This window comes from Oncorhynchus gorbuscha, linkage group LG08 (assembly GCF_021184085.1).
Source record: "Oncorhynchus gorbuscha isolate QuinsamMale2020 ecotype Even-year linkage group LG08, OgorEven_v1.0, whole genome shotgun sequence".
In the NCBI taxonomy this organism is placed as follows: Eukaryota; Metazoa; Chordata; class Actinopteri; order Salmoniformes; family Salmonidae; genus Oncorhynchus; species Oncorhynchus gorbuscha.
Genome location: NC_060180.1, coordinates 18,275,157 through 18,295,873, shown reverse-complemented (window position 1 = coordinate 18,295,873; position 20,717 = coordinate 18,275,157). Strand labels below are relative to the sequence as shown.

Below are 20,717 nucleotides of genomic sequence, written 5' to 3'. Positions count from 1 at the left end.
ATGAGTCCCTATGCATATTGAATTAATTTTTGCAACAGGAATACAGCTGACACCTAATTTCTTTTGCCACTGTTAGTTTGCTGAGTGACAGTGTCATGAAGCAAATACACCAGAAATGCTGACAAAATCCCTGATTATAACACTGAAAATAAACCCAAATTGTGAATCAGGTGCAGAGTAACACAAATCTCCCTCTAATCCTTCTTGTCCACATGGGTCAATAGAAACAAGACCTGAACAATTAGCAGGTTCAATTCCCCCAGTCGGCATGGACACAGCTGACCAACAGGTTAAACTCACACACGGGCAGTCATGCAGGCAGGCAGAGTGTGCATGCGTGTGTTTCTATGTGTGTTACTGCACATTGTGTGATTTTGTGTCCTTCTGCTCCATTCATCTTAGCCTCGATCCTGACTAGTGTCCCAGTCCCTACCGCTGAAAAACACCCCCACAGCATGCTACCATGACCATGCTTCACCGTAGGGATGGTGCCAGGTTTCCTCCAGATATGATGCTTGGCATTCAGGCCAAAGAGTTCAATCTTGGATTCATCGGACCAGAGAATCTTGATTCTCATGGTCTGCGAGTATTTAGGTGCCTTTTGGCAAACTCCAAGTGGGCTGTCATGTGCCTTTTACTGAGGACAGGCTGGCCACTCTACCATAAAGGCCTGATTGGTGGAGTGCTGCAGAGATGGTTGTCCTCCTGGAAGGTTCTCCCATCTCTACAGAGGAACTCTGGCGCTCCATCAGAGTGACCATCGGATTCCTGGTCGCCCTCCCTGACCAAGAAAACCCCGACTCCCCCGATTGCTTAGTTTGGTCAGGTGGCCAGCTGTGTAGATTGCTGAGGAATTGTTCTTATTTAATCCATTTTAGAATAAGGCTGTAACGTAACAAAATGTGGAAAAGGTCAAGGGGTCTTCGTTGGCCCAAGTTGAGAGATGTGCAAGGAAGTTGGATTGGAGGAGTAGTGGAAAGGAGAGAGAGAGCAATGGAGTGAAAAGGGGGGAAGGGAGAGAACGATCAAGAGGGAGTGAGAGATGAGACAGGCTCTTGTGCAGAAAAGCAGGAATAATCCCTATTAAAATAATTACAGCGTTTCAGGAGGCAAAGCGATTAAGCGGAAAACAGGCTATTAAGTATTTCTGTCTAAATATAACTCCCATATAACTCACTCAGAGAGGGCAGGGTTTGGGAGCAGGCAATACACTCCTAGAAAAAAAACGTGCCAACTAGAACTTAAAAGGGTTCTTTGGCTGTCCCCATAGGATAACCCTTTCCCCAGAGGTTCTACATGGAACCCAAAATAATTCTTCCTGGAACCAAAAAGGGTCGTTCAAAGGGTTATCCTATGGGGAGAGCCGAAGAACCCGTTGGAACCCTTTTTTCCTAAGAGTGTAGGGTAAAGAGTTGCGTATGCGCATCTGTGTGTGTGAGTGATTGAGTGTGTTTGACTTAGGTGTGTGTTGCTTCTAGGACCGGGGCGAGATTTGGGAGGTGGTGTGTTAACAGTGAGATCAAGAGAATGCTTGGCAGGAACGCAGTCTCGTTAAACCCCAGGATTCCACATGGAAAACCCTCACACACAAGGGCCCAGAAAAACACACACGCCAACCCACCCACGGGCAATGCAAACACACCAAGTGCCATTAGAATAGAGCGTACATATCTGCACATCCTCACAACACACACGTGCACTCACACACAAAACTCACTCCCCATACACACAGACTGCATTGACTGCAATAAACCAAACCTCAAACAGAAATAAAATATTGATAGAACAATGTGTAAAAATAGGGAAGGGAGAATTATCGTTTAAATCGTGTAACTGTCAATTATGGACAATAATCAAACTAAAAAAAAATAATAGTCAATCATCTTAATACATTCAGTTTAGGAGAAATGGGGATTCAACATTATAGTTATAGTATTTTTGTTTAACATGAAGTGGGAAAAGTTTATGAGCAGAACGACAGTCAGCTTCATTTCCAAAAGTGGTAAAATCTATTGTCTAAGATTGGGGTGTCACCCCTGTGTTGTAGCTCATTTTTAAATATGCATTAGAATTGTAACGTCTGCTTCCAGCTCACACTCCCAAACACACAGATCCCCTGAACGCAGCTCACGCTCCAGATCCCAATCACGTGAATTCTGATCACCTGTTCATACACCTGTATGTCATTATCACACACTATTTAGTTCAGTTCTTTGCACCCCATCATTGTGAGGTATTGTTTGTTTTGTGACACACTTCTAGTCGGAGTGCTGGGTTTCCTGTAATTTAATCCTCCCATGTATGATAGTTTTGCCTGCCTCACTAATGATGTCTTTTGCCTATTCTCTCCCTGTACTTTAGCCTATCGGATTTCCTGTTATCAACCTATTACCTGATCTCCCAGACGACGTCACTAGCCTTTTCCCTGCCTGTACTGTTGCCTTTTTGGACCCCCTGAGTATGACCTTCTGCCTGCCCCTGGACCCAGCTACCTGCCTCCTCCTGTGGTCCTTTACAAATAAACACCTGCTGCGCCCTGCGTGTGAAAGCAGCTCTCTCTCCCATCGTGTTTATTACAATATTGCATTACAAGCTCAAACATTTTTCCAACATTACAATTATGACATTAACCATGGTAATTTGCATGACAATGAATCATTACCAAACATTCCTTAATCACAGCACTACCTATAACACTATCCCCGTCTGCCATGTGTATCTGAATTCTCAACCCCTGGTACTTTCTTTTCTTTCATCTGTACTCCAGTCTTCCCTACAGTATATCCTCCAGGAGTCCCTCCGGTCTTCCCCAGGAGTGCCATGTACACTCATTCTGAAGCTTCAATTTGAATCTTCAACAGAATCTCTCACTTCCTGCTATCTGAGCAATTGGTTTTTACAGAGACGGGAAAACGACACCAAACACATTTCAGCCACTGCAGGAAAACACAGGTTGCAATATAGCAGGCATGTCTGTAAACATACACTTTGTTATTGTGGGAATAGGAGATGTGCGTGTTGTGTGTCTGTGTGTGTGTGTGTATATCAGACTTCCCCACCGTATTAGGTTTTAGGACAAGACCTACCTGGAATCTTACCTTTTGGCTAAAATAGTTACACTAATCTGGCAAAAAAACATGAATCTCATCTTCCAAATCGAGGCCTGACCTACCTGGCTCAGTGCAGTTTTTGGACGGGGGGCCCAACAGAGGGTCTGTCTCATTGTCCCAGGATTCCTGTAGTAGCCTTCGAGTCTCCCACCCGGCGCCCTCCTCAGTAGTAATGCTTGAGAGGTCATATCCTGGGATGGAACAAGAGAATATTGTTCAGTTAAAATCACACTCTGTTAGGTGCGTATACCATAAAAGAGTGGGCCACCAACAAACTAATGTTAACAGTGGAGCGAATACATCCCATAACATTCACATACTGTACAAATATATTTTGACTTCCATGACAAATATGTGGATATATCTGTCGGTCATGTGAGGCTAGATTGTAGCTAGCAGTGCAGAGTTCATTGAATGTGTTCTTCAGAATGTAAGAATGTCACATAGGATGCAGAGCTCAGCCCCATTCCCATTATTAGATACCAGCGCTCCGAAAATCTGGTAAGTCGGAATAAGATGAGATCATTAGGAGCATCCCTACGGCAACACAGTCTGCGGTGGCGTGCTACGGAGGCCCTGGGGTGATCATTCTGGCGGCTCCGTCATCTGGGTCACCATGTCCTCAGGCCACCGCCTCCAACTCAGTGCAGCTCCCAAGATGCAACAGGGCCTGACATTAGGATTTGGCAATGCCTGCTAATAATAGCCCTTACTATATTTATCAAAACAGGGATTAAAAACAAATCACAGCTTCGCTCGCCTGTCCACATATTGAGGAGCAGGCGGATAGGATGATAACATGTGGACGCTGACCCGAGAACCAAGAATGGGTCCATGTTGTGTGACTGTAATCATAGACATTAATACAGATCCTTGAAATAAATAGAATGTCTATCCTTGTGTTTGTTTGTGCAACCTGCACAAGACTGCAGACAATTTTGTCTTGTCTTTGTAGGACAATCTTCTATTTATGATCTGAAGTGTTTATTTCAACCTTGGTGTATCAGAAAGGCCAACTGTGTATGTCTTCGCCAACTGTGTATGTCCCCCCCCCCATACCAAAACACTGGAGTGGCTCTCTCTGGGGCTCTCTGATGACGCGTGTTCCAGGCAGGTAGCCTAGCAGTTAGAGCGTTGGGACAGTAACCGAAAGGTTGCTTGTTTGAATCCCCGAGCTAGCAAGGTGGAAAAAAATCTGTCATTCTGAAAATGAACCCCCACAACAACTGCTCCCCGGGCAACGTTGACGTTGATTAAGGCAGTCCTCCGCACCTCTCTGATTCAGAGAGGGTTAAATGTGTAAGACACATGCAATGCATTCAGCTGTGCAACTGACTAGGTATCCCCTTTCCCTTTCCTTCTCATTAAGCTGTGGGAGCACTGAGCAGACTCTACATGTTAGGGGACAGAGGCCTTCTCCATGCAGGGCCGGCGCCAGAACAAATTCGTTGGATTGGCCATTGATTACCATAGGCAGGCAAATATTTTCATGGGATCTCCTATGCATTCATTTTTTTATGGGAGTTATAGTAAAGACCATAGGCAGCTCATGAGTTTCAAGTTTGGGGAAGCTTACAATTTATCCTACCATTTCTACCGATCTGTGTGCCAGTTGATTATTTTTCTATGATTATTTTAGTGGAACGGTTTTATTTCAATAATATCATGTTGGTTTCTCAAAATTATTGTCACATTGGGCTTCCGGTGACGCAACTTAGGAAATGGCTGCCTAGTTTTTCGTACTGCACATCGGTTGGGTATTTCACCCCCTAAATTCAAGTATTTACTCTGAGCATTATAATAACTTTCGCAAAATAGGAAAAGGTCACGGAGCTACAACAACAGCCCGTAACAAGACAGAAGAAGATATCATCGTCGATGAACCAGAAATGGCTAATGCTAGCGCAAATAAGACAGCAGCAGCAAAAGAACCCTCATTTCATGAGGTGATGAAGGAGGAATTGCATGAGGCGCTCACAGGCTTACGAGAGGAACTTCGAGAAGATGTAAGAAAATAACTAAATGAGTTCAAGAAGGACATTAACCAGAAACTGGAAGAAAATAAATGAGAACTTCACAGCATATCTACAAGAATGGGGGACGCAGAACAGCGCATTGGGGAAACGGACACATGGAACTCTGCAGTCAAGGAAATACTTGAACAGTCACTGAAAAGCCAACACGCACTACAGGCAAAAGTGACAGAACTCAAAGGTTTCTCACGTTGAAACAACATTAGACTTTATAACGTAGTAGAGGGCGCAGAAAAAGACTCTATGCCCAACTTCGTGGAGGGTCTATTCAAGGGCATGCTTGAAGACGACACTGACCTGGGAATCGAGAGAGCACACCGAGCTCTGGCCTCAAAACCCCCCAGCGGCGCCCCACCAAGATCCATAGTAGTACGGTTCCTAAAATTCTCAGTCAAAGAGAAAGTCTTACATGCAACCTGGAAAAAGCCTGTTAACCTCCAAGGCCAACGAGTGTTCTTTGATCATGACTACGAGGGAGATATACTGAAAAGAAGGAAAGAATACACCCCTAACTCTACACCTTGAAAGCACTTAAAGAGAATGGTATTCGCTTCCAAACACCATACCCGGCAAAAATGCAGGTATTTCTGGAAAATGGCCCGGTTACATACCAGCATGCAGACGAGGCGGCTGAGGACCTGAAGTCAAGGGGCTCCCCAGTGGAGTATACCGCCAGGAGAAAGGTGACATCACCAGTGGAAAGACTCAGCAGGCTCTCCCATGGATCACTGTTGACAAGCAGGGTCATGGAGAAAGAGGGAAACCATCTCGGAGAGAGGACGTTCACATCCGAGGGAGACTCAGGCATTTCCAATGGGAAGATGTAAGACACTGAATCGGATTTAACAGAATTAATAGTTACCGCGAGCTGTTAAGACTTTGTTGTTATGGTTGACATTACAATAGGTAAAATATATCCCCTATTTTCCCCCAATGCTGAACAAGAGTGAGTAGCCAAAAGCATGTGTTCTTTAAGAACACACTAAGTAGTGTCATGTTAATAACATATATATATATATTAGCTAAGGATTAATGACAACGGGGCGACAGAAGGGCATATCAAGGGTAGGATTCATGATATGCAAGCATGACTGATATAGTTTTCACTTGTAATTAACCGATGTGTATAAGCGACGAAATAGGCGCCCTTATTATTTTCGGTTCCACCAGGTCTTGTTTATGACTACGTCACGCATTTTCATATCTGAGCAAGGGGCCCGTCCTGCGGACAGGCTCATCCCCTCAAACCCCAGAGGCAAGAGACAGTCGTCTGACATGGGAGTCCAAATACCAAAGTATTTTCCCACTTTGGTTTACTTTATTATCGTTCTTGATTTTTCGTTCATTTTTAGGTTCATGATAAGCAGGCAGATATGTTGTACAGGGTTTTTATTTATATCGATGCATCACCGGGAATTTAAGGTCATAGGTCTCAATGTAAACGGACTGGGGAGTGACATCAAGAGAAGTAAGGTCATAAGTCTCAATGTAAACGGACTGGGGAGTGACATCAAGAGAAGTAAGGTCATAAGTCTCAATGTAAACGGACTGGGGAGTGACATCAAGAGAAGTAAGGTCATAAGTCTCAATGTAAACGGACTGGGGAGTGACATCAAGAGAAGTAAGGTAATAAGTCTCAATGTAAACGGACTGGGGAGTGACATCAAGAGAAGTAAGGTCATAAGTCTCTATGTAAACGGACTGGGGAGTGACGTCAAGAGAAGTAAGGTCATAAGTCTCTATGTAAACGGACTGGGGAGTGACATCAAGAGAAGTAAGGTCATAAGTCTCTATGTAAACGGACTGGGGAGTGACATCAAGAGAAGTAAGGTCATAAGTCTCTATGTAAACGGACTGGGGAGTGACGTCAAGAGAAGTAAGGTCATAAGTCTCTATGTAAACGGACTGGGGAGTGACGTCAAGAGAAGTAAGGTCATAAGTCTCTATGTAAACGGACTGGGGAGTGACATCAAGAGAAGTAAGGTCATCAGTCTCAATGTAAACAGACTGGGGAGTGACATCAAGAGAAGTAAGGTCATCAGTCTCAATGTAAACAGACTGGGGAGTGACATCAAGAGAAGTAAGGTCATAAGTCTCTATGTAAACGGACTGGGGAGTGACGTCAAGAGAAGTAAGGTCATAAGTCTCTATGTAAACGGACTGGGGAGTGACATCAAGAGAAGTAAGGTAATAAGTCTCTATGTAAACGGACTGGGGAGTGACATCAAGAGAAGTAAGGTCATAAGTCTCTATGTAAACGGACTGGGGAGTGACATCAAGAGAAGTAAGGTCATAAGTCTCAATGTAAACGGACTGGGGAGTGACATCAAGAGAAGTAAGGTAATAAGTCTCAATGTAAACGGACTGGGGAGTGACATCAAGAGAAGTAAGGTCATCAGTCTCAATGTAAACAGACTGGGGAGTGACATCAAGAGAAGTAAGGTCATCAGTCTCAATGTAAACAGACTGGGGAGTGACATCAAGAGAAGTAAGGTCATCAGTCTCAATGTAAACAGACTGGGGAGTGACATCAAGAGAAGTAAGGTCATTGGTCTCAATGTAAACGGACTGGGGAGTGACATCAAGAGAAGTAAGGTCATCGGTCTCAATGTAAACGGACTGGGGAGTGACATCAAGAGAAGTAAGGTAATAGCAAAGATGAAACGGGAGAGAGTTGACATATTATTCTGACAGGAAACTCACTTAACCACACCTGAACACGAGATACTCAAGAAAACGGGATATAGGAACACTTATTTTTCTTCTTACAAAATGGGTAGAAGGGGAGTTGCAATCTTGATCCCAAATTCAGTTAATTTTGAGTTTATGTCAGAAATAAAAGACAAGGAGGGTAGATTTATACTTGTTAAATGTAAACTGGATAACAAGGAAGTTACATTATTTAATGTATATGCACCCCCTGGGAGTGACATGGTCTTCTACAGGAAGGAGTTTGATTTAATTGCCACAGAAACCACTGGCACTCTTATCTGTGGAGGGGACTTTAACACAATTCTAAACTCAAAATTGGACAGCACAAACCAAAATAGGAAAATGAGCCTAGTTGCCAAAAAGATCAATAGGATACTGCAGGATCTAGGACTGCTCGATGTATGGCGTGACACCCACAAGACCGATAAGGAATATACTTTTTACTCAGACCGCCACACTGAATACTCCAGGTTAGACTACTTTTTCATGTACAGTGCAGATAGACACAGGCTTAAGGATTGTAGGATCGGGCAGAGCGACTTATCAGATCATAATGGAGTTGACCTAACTCTACACCTCGATAGCAAACCAAGAAATACTATATGGAGACTTAACACAAGCATGCTGAATGATCCAGCATTCAAGGAATCAATAAAGACAGAATTGAACAACTATCTGGAGAATAATGATAATGGATAAGTATCTCCTGCTAAATTGTGGGATGCAGCTACTAGAGGGAAGATCATAGCCACATCATGCCTCAAGAAAAAGATTAAAGCACAGAAACTGCTGAAATTACAGGAAAACCTAAGAAACTTAGAACGATCTCATAGTCAATACAGAGACCCTCTTATATTACGAGAGATTCAAAAGGTAAAACAGGAAATTGACCAGATTTATAGAGAAGAAGTAGTAAAAAAGCTTAGGTTCCTGAAACAACGATATTATGAAGCAGGCACAAAGGCAACCAAATTACTAGCATGAAGACTCAGGAAACAACAAGCACAGAATACCATTTTCAAAATAAAAGACCCCAAAACAAAAAAGATCACATGCAAATTAGATGAAATACAGAATGCATTTGAATCATATTACACAAACCTGTACAAGCAACCAGAGAAGACAGATGCACAGACAATAGAGCCCTTTTTGAACTCACTTGATCTCCCGTCAATTGGGACAGAGCAAAATGATAGACTAACTTTAGAAATATCCACCGAAGACATTAATAAAGTAATATCTCAACAAAAAGTCAATGATTGCTTCCACATTACAGTTACCAAAAAACTGTGGGGGTATGGCCTTACCAAACCTAAAAGATGATTATGTGTCAGCCCAATTGAGACCTCTGGTGTGTTGGTGCAATTCAGAATACAAATCCAAATGGAAAGACATTGAGACTACTCTGACAGAGATACCCATACAGACAGTACTGGGAAATAAAGACATTGAGACTACTTTGACAGAGATACCCATACAGTCAGTTTAGGGAAATAAGGACATGATAAAATAAATATACAATAGACAAAATCAGTGGGTTAATTTCTCTCTGAAGACATGGTTTAAAGTAGTTAAGCAAAATAATTTAGACAGAGAGATCAAACTGCTGAGTTTGCTTCATCTCTGCAATTCAGGACAGCAGGTTTAAACAATGGACGCAGAAAGGCATCACATCATTCAGTACAATTATAAGGAATGGGAACCTAGATAACTTCCAGGACTTAAGTAAAAAAACATGGCTTGGATAAACAAGATTTCTACAAGTTTGACACTATTTCTTAAGGGAGATAAAAGTGACTGACCCTCGAGCGCCTCCAAAATTAATCCAAGTATTCACTAACGCATACAACTTGGGGAGTAACAAAACAACTATTTCAAATCTCTACTTGGGTATTCAATCCTCAAAGAAGCATTCTACAAACTATATTAAAAAGAAATGGGAGGAGGAACTTAACATTGAAATAACGGATGAAACATGGCTGAACATATTAGAGACACAACATAGCTCCACCAACTCAAGGTCATGGAGAGAATTCTGTTGGAGGAATGTTATACGCTTCATCATAACACCTAAACTGGAATCAAAACCGACTGGCTCACTACACCCTTGTTGGAGAGAATGCGGTCTATTGAGGGCGGACCACTCTCATATCTTTTGGCCCCGCAATCGAAACTTACTGGGGAGAATAAAGATCTAACATTGGAAAAATAATGGGATTTGACATAGAACAAAAATTCATTTCTTTGTACATGGGTGAAATACCTGGAAACTTACACAATAGAGAAAAGTACCTCTTGAAGGCCCTACTGGCAGCCAGTAAAACGTCTATCACTAGGAAATGGCTACAAAAATACCCTCCCACAGTCTTACAATGGATAGACATTGTAGAAGAAATACACCACATGGAGCGTATGACCTTTGCTTTAAGAAGTCAACAGGAGAGAGGTCAGGAATACTAGGAAAAATGGGTTTCATCTTGGAAAAGGTCTAATTCAAAGATGTTAATGTAACTAATATGATGATATGATGAGGAAGGTATGAAGAGCACTGTAACTGACAGATGTTTTTTGTTGTTCTTTTATGTGACTTTATTTGTACTTTCTTTGTGTTCCTACAATAAAAACAAAGTATAAATATATATATATATTGTCACATTGTTAATCATAAAGATCTGAAGTAAAATGATGCAAATTGAAAAGTTAAAATTCAACTAAGTCGAGAGCACCAGCTTCTGCCACATTGCCACATTGATAAACAGATCCATTGGCGGCTAAAGAAATGAGCCAATACAGCAGTAAGCCTACAACTTAATCTTCAATGAAGTAAAATACATTGGTCTAAAGCCGGGGGAAAAAACTGTTCAAAATATCCTGATGAAAATTCTGGTTCTTTCAATCACATTCATCTCTCTATACTTTGCCTGTCTGCCTCCCTTTCTATCTCTTGACTTGAGCTATTGTTGGTGAAGTGCACCATTGTATCAAATAATTAACTGGATTCAGCCTGAAGCCGTCGCTATAGAGTACCACAGTATGAGTAATAATAATCATAAAACCTGGAGGTCAAATAGGGAAATGGTTCCAATTGTTTTTCCAACATTTATTTTTCCCATAGGGGATTTTAGAAACACATATTAAGGGCTGTGTTTGGTGTAGGTTTACCCTGCTGTGACGTTTCCATAACCATGTAAATCTCTCTTAACCTCTCTTAAGACAAGGTGACTTTGATCAATATATTTGCCTGTATTTACCCCCCTAAAATGAAATACTAAATTTGCTGCTAATGTGGATATCATAAAGAACTACAAATGCCACAATCCTGACGAGACTGCCAAATCGAGGCAAAGGAAAGAATCTCAGGATTAACTAATGTTAGCTAAATATAGTAATGAATACATTGGAAAATGTGTTTAAGTTGACAATTCTGTGAACCGTATTGTGCAAGTTTTAAATTGACAATACCTGTAAGCAAAGGTGTCAGCTAGATGTGCAGAGGCTTGCAGGGATTTGTAGTTTTGCAGGATGTCTACTTTCATTCTAATTAGCATTTTCAAATCAGAGTAAATACAGGCGAATATATTGATAAAGTCACCTTATCCGAGAGAGATTTACACGGTTATCAAAACGTCATGCCAGGGTAAACCTACACAAAACACAGCCCTTATTTTAAGTGTTTCTAAAATCCCCTATGGGAAAAATTAATGGTGGAAAAACGATTAGAACCATTTCCCCGTTTGACCCGCTACTGTAGGTTTTATGACACCTCCACTGTGGGGCCCTATAGCTAACATGCAACATTTTCTGAACTAGCCTATTCCGGGCCCTCTGAGTTTCCCTTGCCAGTGAGCTTGGGACAGACCGCTGTATTCATGACGTTTTCACTAAATACGTGGAATCCTCAGATCATGATATTTTGCTCCGTCACCCCGAGGCTTGGTGATTATCGAGGCCGGGAGTGTTGGAAAGATTTTTCATATACTGACGAACTATCACTGGCAATGGATGTTTAAAAAAACTGATGTTGTTGACTTTCTGTGTGAAGTGAAGAAAAAATGACTGAGAAGTAGTGGTGGACGTGATGAGTTATGACAATCAGAAATGACTTATTTTTGCACGCAGCAGACCAGGTAGGCCTACTTCTGTGCGTGCTCAGGTGTGCTCATTGTGCACATGGAGCACACGAAACAAAAGACAATGCATTTTTAATAGTAATGAAACTAACCAAAACTTGTTTCTCACAAGTGTAGCAGGTTGTGAACTCCGCAAACAATGAAATGGAAAACGGAACGGCTTGTGGACTGTGGTGATTGGTGAATTCCCTCTTCTTTCCCCGTGTGCAAAGATCCCTAATAAACTTCCCCTTTGCGTGCTATTGGTGCCTGTTTTGTGACTGAACTTGATGACATGGAATCCCCACACCCTTGATCTTGCTACACTATACTCACGACACATTATCTTCACACATATTTTAAATGCTTATCACTGACAACCGCAACTCAATCAGCTAGAACTAGTGCCACGAGCACTACTCAAATTGTGCGCTTCCAAATAGGCATACTATAGGCCTACACAATTGTGATTTGAAACAATCCACAGCAAAAAAAGAAGTTAATTATGCTCTGTGGCTAAGTCATGCTCCCTGGTGAAGTATTTTGAATGAGACCCATGAGGCGACGCACAATTGGCCCAGCGTGGTCCGAGTTAGGGGAGGGTTTGGCCGGCTGGAATGTCTTCGTCCCATCGCGCTGTAGCGACTCCTGTGGTGGGCCAGGCGCATGCACGCTGACACGGTCACCAGGTGTATGGTGCTTCCTCTGACACAAAATGTTTTTTTTTTTTTTGTGGATGGGTATAATCGTATGTATAAAATGTATAATAGTACTATTGTTTTTTATATATATATATTTATTTATTTATTGAATATTCAAAACATACAATATACTTGCAGTGAAGCCGCTCAATAACTACATCATACCAGTCATCCAACAGACTCCCATTCAGAGTGACACACAGAAGCATCCTGATCTACCACCAGGCCAAAAAACGTGAACCCGAACCCTCCAAGATCCCCGCATAGTTCCCCAATAGCTTTCCTTTAACCATTCGAGACCTCTCCCACAGTCCCCCCAACAGGAAGAAAAATAAAAAATGGAATCAATTCCATTCCCCCAAGAACCCCCCAATGCACCAACAACCAAGAGAATGAACTAAAGACAAAAAGGAAAAGACTGAAGAAAACAGCAAACAATTTAAAAATAATAAAAAGACATTTAAACAAACAACATCAAGGACAATTAAAATCATAACAGCAATGCCAACTGTATGTTTGTGTGCATGTCTGGCACTATTGCATGTATGTGTGTGTTGTTGTATGTGTTTATTTGAATATTTCAAATAACTAAAATCGGGTAATTTTGTATACACTAGTTTAAATTTGCATCGGGCCGCTTCTTCTGGGATTCTGGTAAGATGCCGGCAAAGTCGGCTGAATTCCGTTAGACGTAAACGGCCCAATGTACTTGGGACAATTATGGGCAGTCATTCATTTTGATTCCGGGCCGAATCCGACACCTGATTCCTGGCCGATTCAATCAGTTCCGATCCCCTCAGAAGAGGGCCGCTTCTGGGCCGATTCCTCATTGCTAGCTGGGATGCATCTATCCAATGTTATGATTTGTTTTAAGAGATATTATACTTTAGTAATCCACAATGACCTGGTGATGACATTATCTTCCATATTCCTACAGATATCTTGAACTGGAGATTCCTTCAAAACGATTGCCTACAGTTATCTTGTAGGGAATGGCAAGGTTGGGTGACTAGGTCTCACGCCCTGACCTTAGTATTCTTTGTTTTCTTTATTATTTTGGTTAGGTCAGGGTGTGACATGGGTGATGAATGTGTTTTTGTTCTTGTCTAGGGGTTTTGTATGTCTATGGGTGTTTTACTTGTCTAGGTGTTATGTATGGCTATGGTTGCCTAGATTGGTTCTCAATTAGAGGCAGCTGTTTATCGTTGTCTCTGATTGGGAACCATATTTAGGCAGCCATATGCATTGGGTATTTCGTGGGTTATTGTCTATGTGTTAGTTGCCTGTGTCTGCACTTATCATATATAGCGTCACGTTCGTTTTGTATAGTTTGTTTAGTGTTCTTCGTTTCAATAAATAGAAGAATGTATTCACATCACGCTGCGCCTTGGTCTCCTCCATTCAATGAACGTGACAGAATAACCCACAAAACAAGGATCAAGCAGCGTGAAAGGGAGGAAAGCACATTGTGGAAGAATGGACCCTGGAGAAGGATGAGTGGGTAACAACCTGGGAGGAGACAGAGAGGTGGTCCATCGATGCAGGGAGAGTACCAGAGCCCGCGTGGGATTCTTTTCTTTTTTTTCATCTTTATTTAACCAGGTAGGCTAGTTGAGAACAAGTTCTCATTTGCAACTGCGACCTGGCCAAGATAAAGCATAGCAGTGTGAACAGACAACACAGAGTTACACATGGAGTAAACAATTAACAAGTCAATAACACAGTAGAAAAAAGGGGGAGTCTATATACAATGTGTGCAAAAGGCATGAGGTAGGCGAATAATTACAATTTTGCAGATTAGCACTGAAGTGATAAATGATCAGATGGTCATGTACAGGTAGAGATATTGGTGTGCAAAAGAGCAGAAAAGTAAATAAATAAAAACAGTATAAAAACAGTATGGGAATGAGGTAGGTGAAAATGGGTGGGCTATTTACCAATAGATTATGTACACCTGCAGCGATCGGTTAGCTGCTCAGATAGCTGATGTTTGAAGTTGGTGAGGGAGATAAAAGTCTCCAACTTCAGCGATTTTTGCAATTCGTTCCAGTCACAGGCAGCAGAGTACTGGAACGAAAGGCGGCCAAATGAGGTGTTGGCTTTAGGGATGATCAGAGAGATACACCTGCTGGAGCGCGTGCTACAGATGGGTGTTGCCATCGTGACCAGTGAACTGAGATAAGGTGGAGCTTTACCTATTCTATGGAACAGTGCGAGGAGGGATACAGGAGAATGGAGGAACAGAGATGATATAAGGGTACACAGCTAGCACGGAAGCCCGAGAGGCAGCCCCAAGATTGTTTTGGGGGGGGCACACGAGGAGATTGGCTGAGTCAGGTAGGAGACCTAAGCCAACTCCTCGTGCTTACCATGGGGAGCGTGTTACTGGTCTGGCACCTTGTTATGCGGTGGAACGCACGGTGTCTCCAGTGCGCAGTTTTAGCCTGGTGCACTCTATTCCAGCTCCTTGCATTTTCCGGGCTAGAATGCGCATCCAGCCAGGAAGGAGGGTGCCGGCTCAGAGCTCCTGGTCTCCAGTATACCTCCATGGACCAGGATATCCTGCGCCGGCTCTGCGTACTGAGTCTGCAAAGCCCTGTGCGTCCTGTGCCAGCGCCATGCATTTGCAGGGCAAGTATAAACATCCATCCAGGACGGGTTGTGTCAGCTCTACACTCCAGGCTTCCTGTGTGTCTCCAGAGCCCTGTACGCCCTGTTCCTCCTCCCCGCACTCGCCCTGAGGTGCGTGTCCTCAGCCCAGTACCACCAGTGCCGGTACCACGCACCAGGCCTCCAGTTCGTCTCCAGGGTCCAGTTCGCCCTGTTCCTCCTCCCCGCACTCGCCCTGAGGTGCATGTACTCAGCCCGGTACCACCAGTGCCGGTACCACGCACCAGGCCTCCAGTTCGTCTCCAGGGTCCAGTTTGCCCTATTCCTCCTCCCCGCACTCGCCCTGAGGTGAGTGTCCCCAGCCCGGTACCACCAGTCCCGGCACCACGCACCAGGCCTACAGTGCGCCTCGCCAGTCCAGAGCGTCCGGTGACAGTACCCAGTCCAGAGCGTCCGGTGACAGTCTACAGACCGGAACCTACCACGACGGGCCGCAGTCCGGAATCTCCTACGACGGGTCGCAGTCCGGAACCTACCACGTGGGGTCGCAGTCCAGATCCGCCAGAATCTCCCCATTTAGGCAGCCATATTCCTTGGGTATTTCGTGGGTTATTGTCTGTGTCTGCACTTAACATATATAGCTTCACATTTGTTTTGTTGTTTTGTATAGTTTGTTTCAATAAATAGAAGAATGCAGGAATCCATGTGCAGGAGACCTTCACCTCCTGCTTCTTTGAAGAGGGTGCTGTTCCCTGGCAACACCATAGACTACACTATGCACAACCAAAGGCTCTTTTAAGAGCCATCCACATTGCAATAAGAGTATTGTTCCATTTACTTAGCTATGTCAACTGCAGTTATTCAACTCCCAATTTCTCTCCCTATGATTTCTACTTCTCAGGTGAGGGTGTTGTTCAGGTAAGTCACTTATGTAGTTAAGGGTGATGTCTGTACAAAAACAAACCGTCCTCTTTCAAGAGTCAACCATATTGAAAAAAAGGAACAATTAGACACCCTATAACCCACACATACACACTTGTGTATCAATCTGATTGATGGACTGAGTTGTGCATTAAGCAGGCTCAGGTGCATAACTGTGGCTCCTTCCACATTAGACAAGAGGACCAACACTTCATTATTAAGAAGACACTTCATTATTTCCAGTTATATACTACGCTATACTGTTTGTCCTCATGTGTCTGTGCATGTTTTTCAGTGTAAAGCACACTGCAGCCACAGTGTGGGCGCCAGATGAGGCCACACACACACACACAGATTCCTGTTGAACATCGTCTTTAACTACCTTATTTTCTCAATAAGTCTCTCGTTCACTTCATCCATCTCCCCCTTCTCCCTAAAGCCTCTAGGTTACATCAGCTGTGTCAGTGAACACCTCCCGCATCTGAACTGGCTACATAGAGGGCACAGCATGATCAGAAGTGAGAGGTCACTTGGTCGGGTCAACAGGAAGTATTATTAAAGTGTTGTGATGAACTGAGAGAACATTAAGTTTAGGTGCCTTGTAACTCATCAATCACATGCCGTCTACCCTGCTCCTGCTCTTAGCACGTTCCCTTGGTCTTCTCACACATCTCTCCTCACCTCCTTTCTCCTTATGGTTTAATAATGTACACCAGGCCTGCGTTGAAGATTGAACTTCTATTTGTATTTTTTTGATGATTATTTAATTTTTAAACCTTTAACTAAGAATGCAAGTATTATGTTTTTATAACACTTGGATAAGAACTTTTCAATCAAGCGTTTGACATTCTCTGCTGGTTGAAATGAAGTCTCTCATTTGATGAAATACTACACCTATCCTGTGTCCTCAGATTTGTTATTTTATTTCAACTTTATTTAACCAGGAAGGGCTAATTAAGATTTTTAAGAGTGTCCTGGCCAAGATGGGCAGCACCAACTACAGACAGACAACATGCAAAACTACAAGTAATCTTGTAAAAACCATAGAATTCACAAGAGTATAACAAAATCATTAAACAGCAAATTAAAAACATTGACAGGTCAGGGAATCAAAATCCTTCATCAGTGATTTTAAAATACCAATCGGGACAAGTTCTTCCAGTTTAAAAGTATTTTGTAAGGTGTTCCAAGACGATGGCGCAGAGTACATAAAAGCCCTTTTACCAAATTCAGTTCGGACAGTTAGTAGGATAAAGTCCTGCGAACGAAGAGAATACTCACCACATTTCTGAACAATGCATATGTCCAAATAAAATGGTAGTAAACCCAAAATGGCTTTGTAAATAAAAGTATACCAGTGACTGAGCCTACGAGTGACTAGAAAAGGCCAGCCAACCCTGGTACAATGTGCAGTGGTGCGTAAGGGTTTTGCAGATTAAAATAAATCTCAAAGCGCCATGGTATTGAGATGAACCGGTTTTAGAGTATTTACATGATGCATAGAAAGTGTAGTGTACTGTTTAAAAACAAATCTGTTTCTGTATATATTAATTACAAATCAGCCTTTAACTAGTTAAATCATGTTTCTAGTCTATTGCGGTTACAATGTGTAAACATTGATGTCCCAGGACCAGGATTGGTCCAGTAAACACTGTTGAAGTGTATAATTGTAATCCATATAATTATTAGCCTCATATACATTGTCTACTGGCATTGTTTTTAAATTGAGAACAATAGTCAAAAGTTTGGACACACCTACTCATTCCAGGGATTTTATTTATTTACTATTTTCTACATTGTAGAATAATAGTGAAAACATCCAAACTATGAAATCGTGTAGTAACCAAAAAACAAATTCTTCAAAGTAGCCACCCTTTGCCTTGATGACAGCTTTGCACACTCTTGGCATTCTCTCAACCAGCTTCATGACGTAGTCACCTGGAAGGAATTTCAATTTACATGTGTGCCTTGTTAAAAGTTAATTTGTGGAATTTCTTTCCTTCTTAACGCGTTTGAGACAATCAATTGTTTTGTGACAAGGTAGGGTATACAGAAGATGCTATTTAACCAAACTCCATATTATGGCAAGAACAACTCAAATAAGTAAAGAGAAACAACAGTCAATCATTACTTTAAGACATGTTGGTCAGTCAGTCTGAAAGAACTTTGAAAGTTTATTCAAGTGCAGTCACAAAAACCATCAAGCGCTATGATGAAACTGGCTCTCATGAGGACCACCACAGAAAAGGAAAACCTTTGCTGCAGAGGATAGGTTCATTAGGGTTACCAGCCTCAGAAATTGCAGCCCAAATAAATGCTTCAGAGTTCAAGTAACAGACATCTCAACATCAACTGTTTCGAGGAGACTGCATGAATCAGGCCTTGATTGTCGAAGTGCTGCAAAGAAACCACTACTAAAGGACACCAATAAGAAGAAGAGACTTGCTTGGGCCAAGAATTACGAGCAATGGACTTTAGACCGGTGGAAATCCGTCTTTTGGTCTGATGAGTCCAAATTTTTAATTTTTGGTTCCAACTGCCGTGTCTTTGTGAGACGATGAGTAGGTGAACAGATGATCTCCACATGTGTGGTACCCACCGTGAAGCATGGAAGAGGAGGTGTGATGTGTGAGGGTGTTTTGCTGGTGACATTGTCTGATTTATTTAGAATTTAAGGCACACTTAACCGGCATGGTTCCCACAGCATTCTGCAGCAATACGCCATCCCATCTGGTTTGCACTTAGTGGGACTATAATTTGTTTTTCAGCCGGACAATGACCCAACACACCTCCAGGCTGTGTAAGGGCTATTTGACCAAGAAGAAGAGTGATGGAGTGCTGCATCAGATGACCTGGCCTCCACTATCACCTGATCTCAACCAAATTGAGATGGTTTGGGATGAGTTGGACCGCAGAGTGAAGGAAAAGCAGCCAACAAGTGCTCAGCATATGTGGAAACAACTTCAAGACTGTTGGAAAAGCATTCCAGCTGACGCTGGTTGAGAGAATGCCAAAAGTCTGCAAAGCTGCCATCAAGGCAAAGGGTGGCTACTTTGAAGAATATGAAACACATTTTGATTTGATTACTACATGATTCCAAATGTACAATTTCATAGTTTAGATGTCTGTTTTCTCAGGAGTCCCTAAAACATTAAAACAACCCAAATTACAATTTCAAACTTATGTTACAATGCCCATAAAGCTAGCTGGCTAATGTTAGCTAGTCAGCTCGCTTGCAAAATAGCAATTTTCACTTCCATAATTTCATATGCATAATTGTTTGTCTCTACATTAACTAACATATTCCTCTCAACTGTAAATGTTTTGCATGATTCCTAATGACATTATAATTACTAACATTTGCTTCCATCCTAGTATTTTTGTCAGCCATCTTTGCTGAAGAAAGTCTCCAGCGTTGGGTTACCTAGTGTCAAATTCATCATGGGAACCACTCGATATGATTGGTCATTGCCCAGCTGTCGCCGCTGGTGATTTGCAGAAAGTTTGGAAATACTGAACTTTTTCACCGTCTCCCACGCCACGTTCGTGCTACCCAACGGTCTCCCGCCCACTCCACTTCTCACCGTTTTCCTTCCATTGAAAATCAATTGGAAGCGGTGTTTCACCGCGTGCTTGTGTACACGAAGGGATAGGTCTGCATATAATGCCCATAAAAACGCTTTGTCTTATTCTTGACAGATTTTGGTGAGAGTGAGCCCTCTCGCTTCAATCTCTTCCTCTGCTTAAAATATGTCACTGGAGAAAACATTAGAGCAGGCAAAACAGCACCCCTCTGTCTCTGTAGGTGTAGACCATGTATCTGATTCTGTCTGTCCAGAAATAGTATGACATGCCATACTCATTTGGTCCAGACAGCATCAGATACTTGGTCTACACATACTGAGACAGAGGGGTGCTGTTTTGCTCGCTCGGACGATTTATCTGAGATTGATGCGTCTTTCTGTCCGTGCATCTCTGTCAAATAAATAAATGGGCAAGGTGGTATGGTAGGGTGGGCAAGGTGGTATGGTAGGGTGGGCAAGGTGGTATGGTAGGGTGGGCAAGGTGATATGGTAGGATGGGCAAGGTGGTATGGTAGGGTGGCAAGGTGGTATGGTAGGGTGGGCAAGGTGGTATGGTAGGGTGGGAAAGGTGGTATGGTAGGGTGGGCAAGGTGGTATGGTAGGGTGGCAAGGTGGTATGGTAGGGTGGCAAGGTGGTATGGTAGGGTGGCAAGGTGGTATGGTAGGGTGGGCAAGGCCCACTCATAAAGCTGTACCTGTCTCCATGACTGGACACAACCACAGGTAACAGGAACACAACTATTCAAACACAGCAGACACCAGAGACTTCTGATAGGTTCCTGCTGCTTTCTGGATGGATGCATACACACACGCAGACACTCAGGCACAAACGCACACAAAACACTACATCTTGTACTTTTCTGTTGTGAGTACATGCATTACCTGTTCAATGAGCCATAATGCACCCGGGAGCTGGAGTTACTATGGTGATGTGACT

At 42.7% G+C, this 20,717-nt stretch overlaps 1 protein-coding gene across 1 annotated transcript in view; it reads right to left on the bottom strand.

Annotated features, from left to right (window-relative positions):
• The window catches only part of slc24a3 (solute carrier family 24 member 3), a 116,925-nt gene that overhangs the window by 60,323 nt on the left and 35,885 nt on the right, over positions 1-20,717 (bottom strand). Inside the window, exon 2 of the mRNA XM_046358674.1 lies at positions 3,173-3,301. Within this exon, the coding sequence (XP_046214630.1) occupies positions 3,173-3,301 (129 nt within the window). The remainder of the gene's footprint in view (positions 1-3,172; positions 3,302-20,717) is intronic.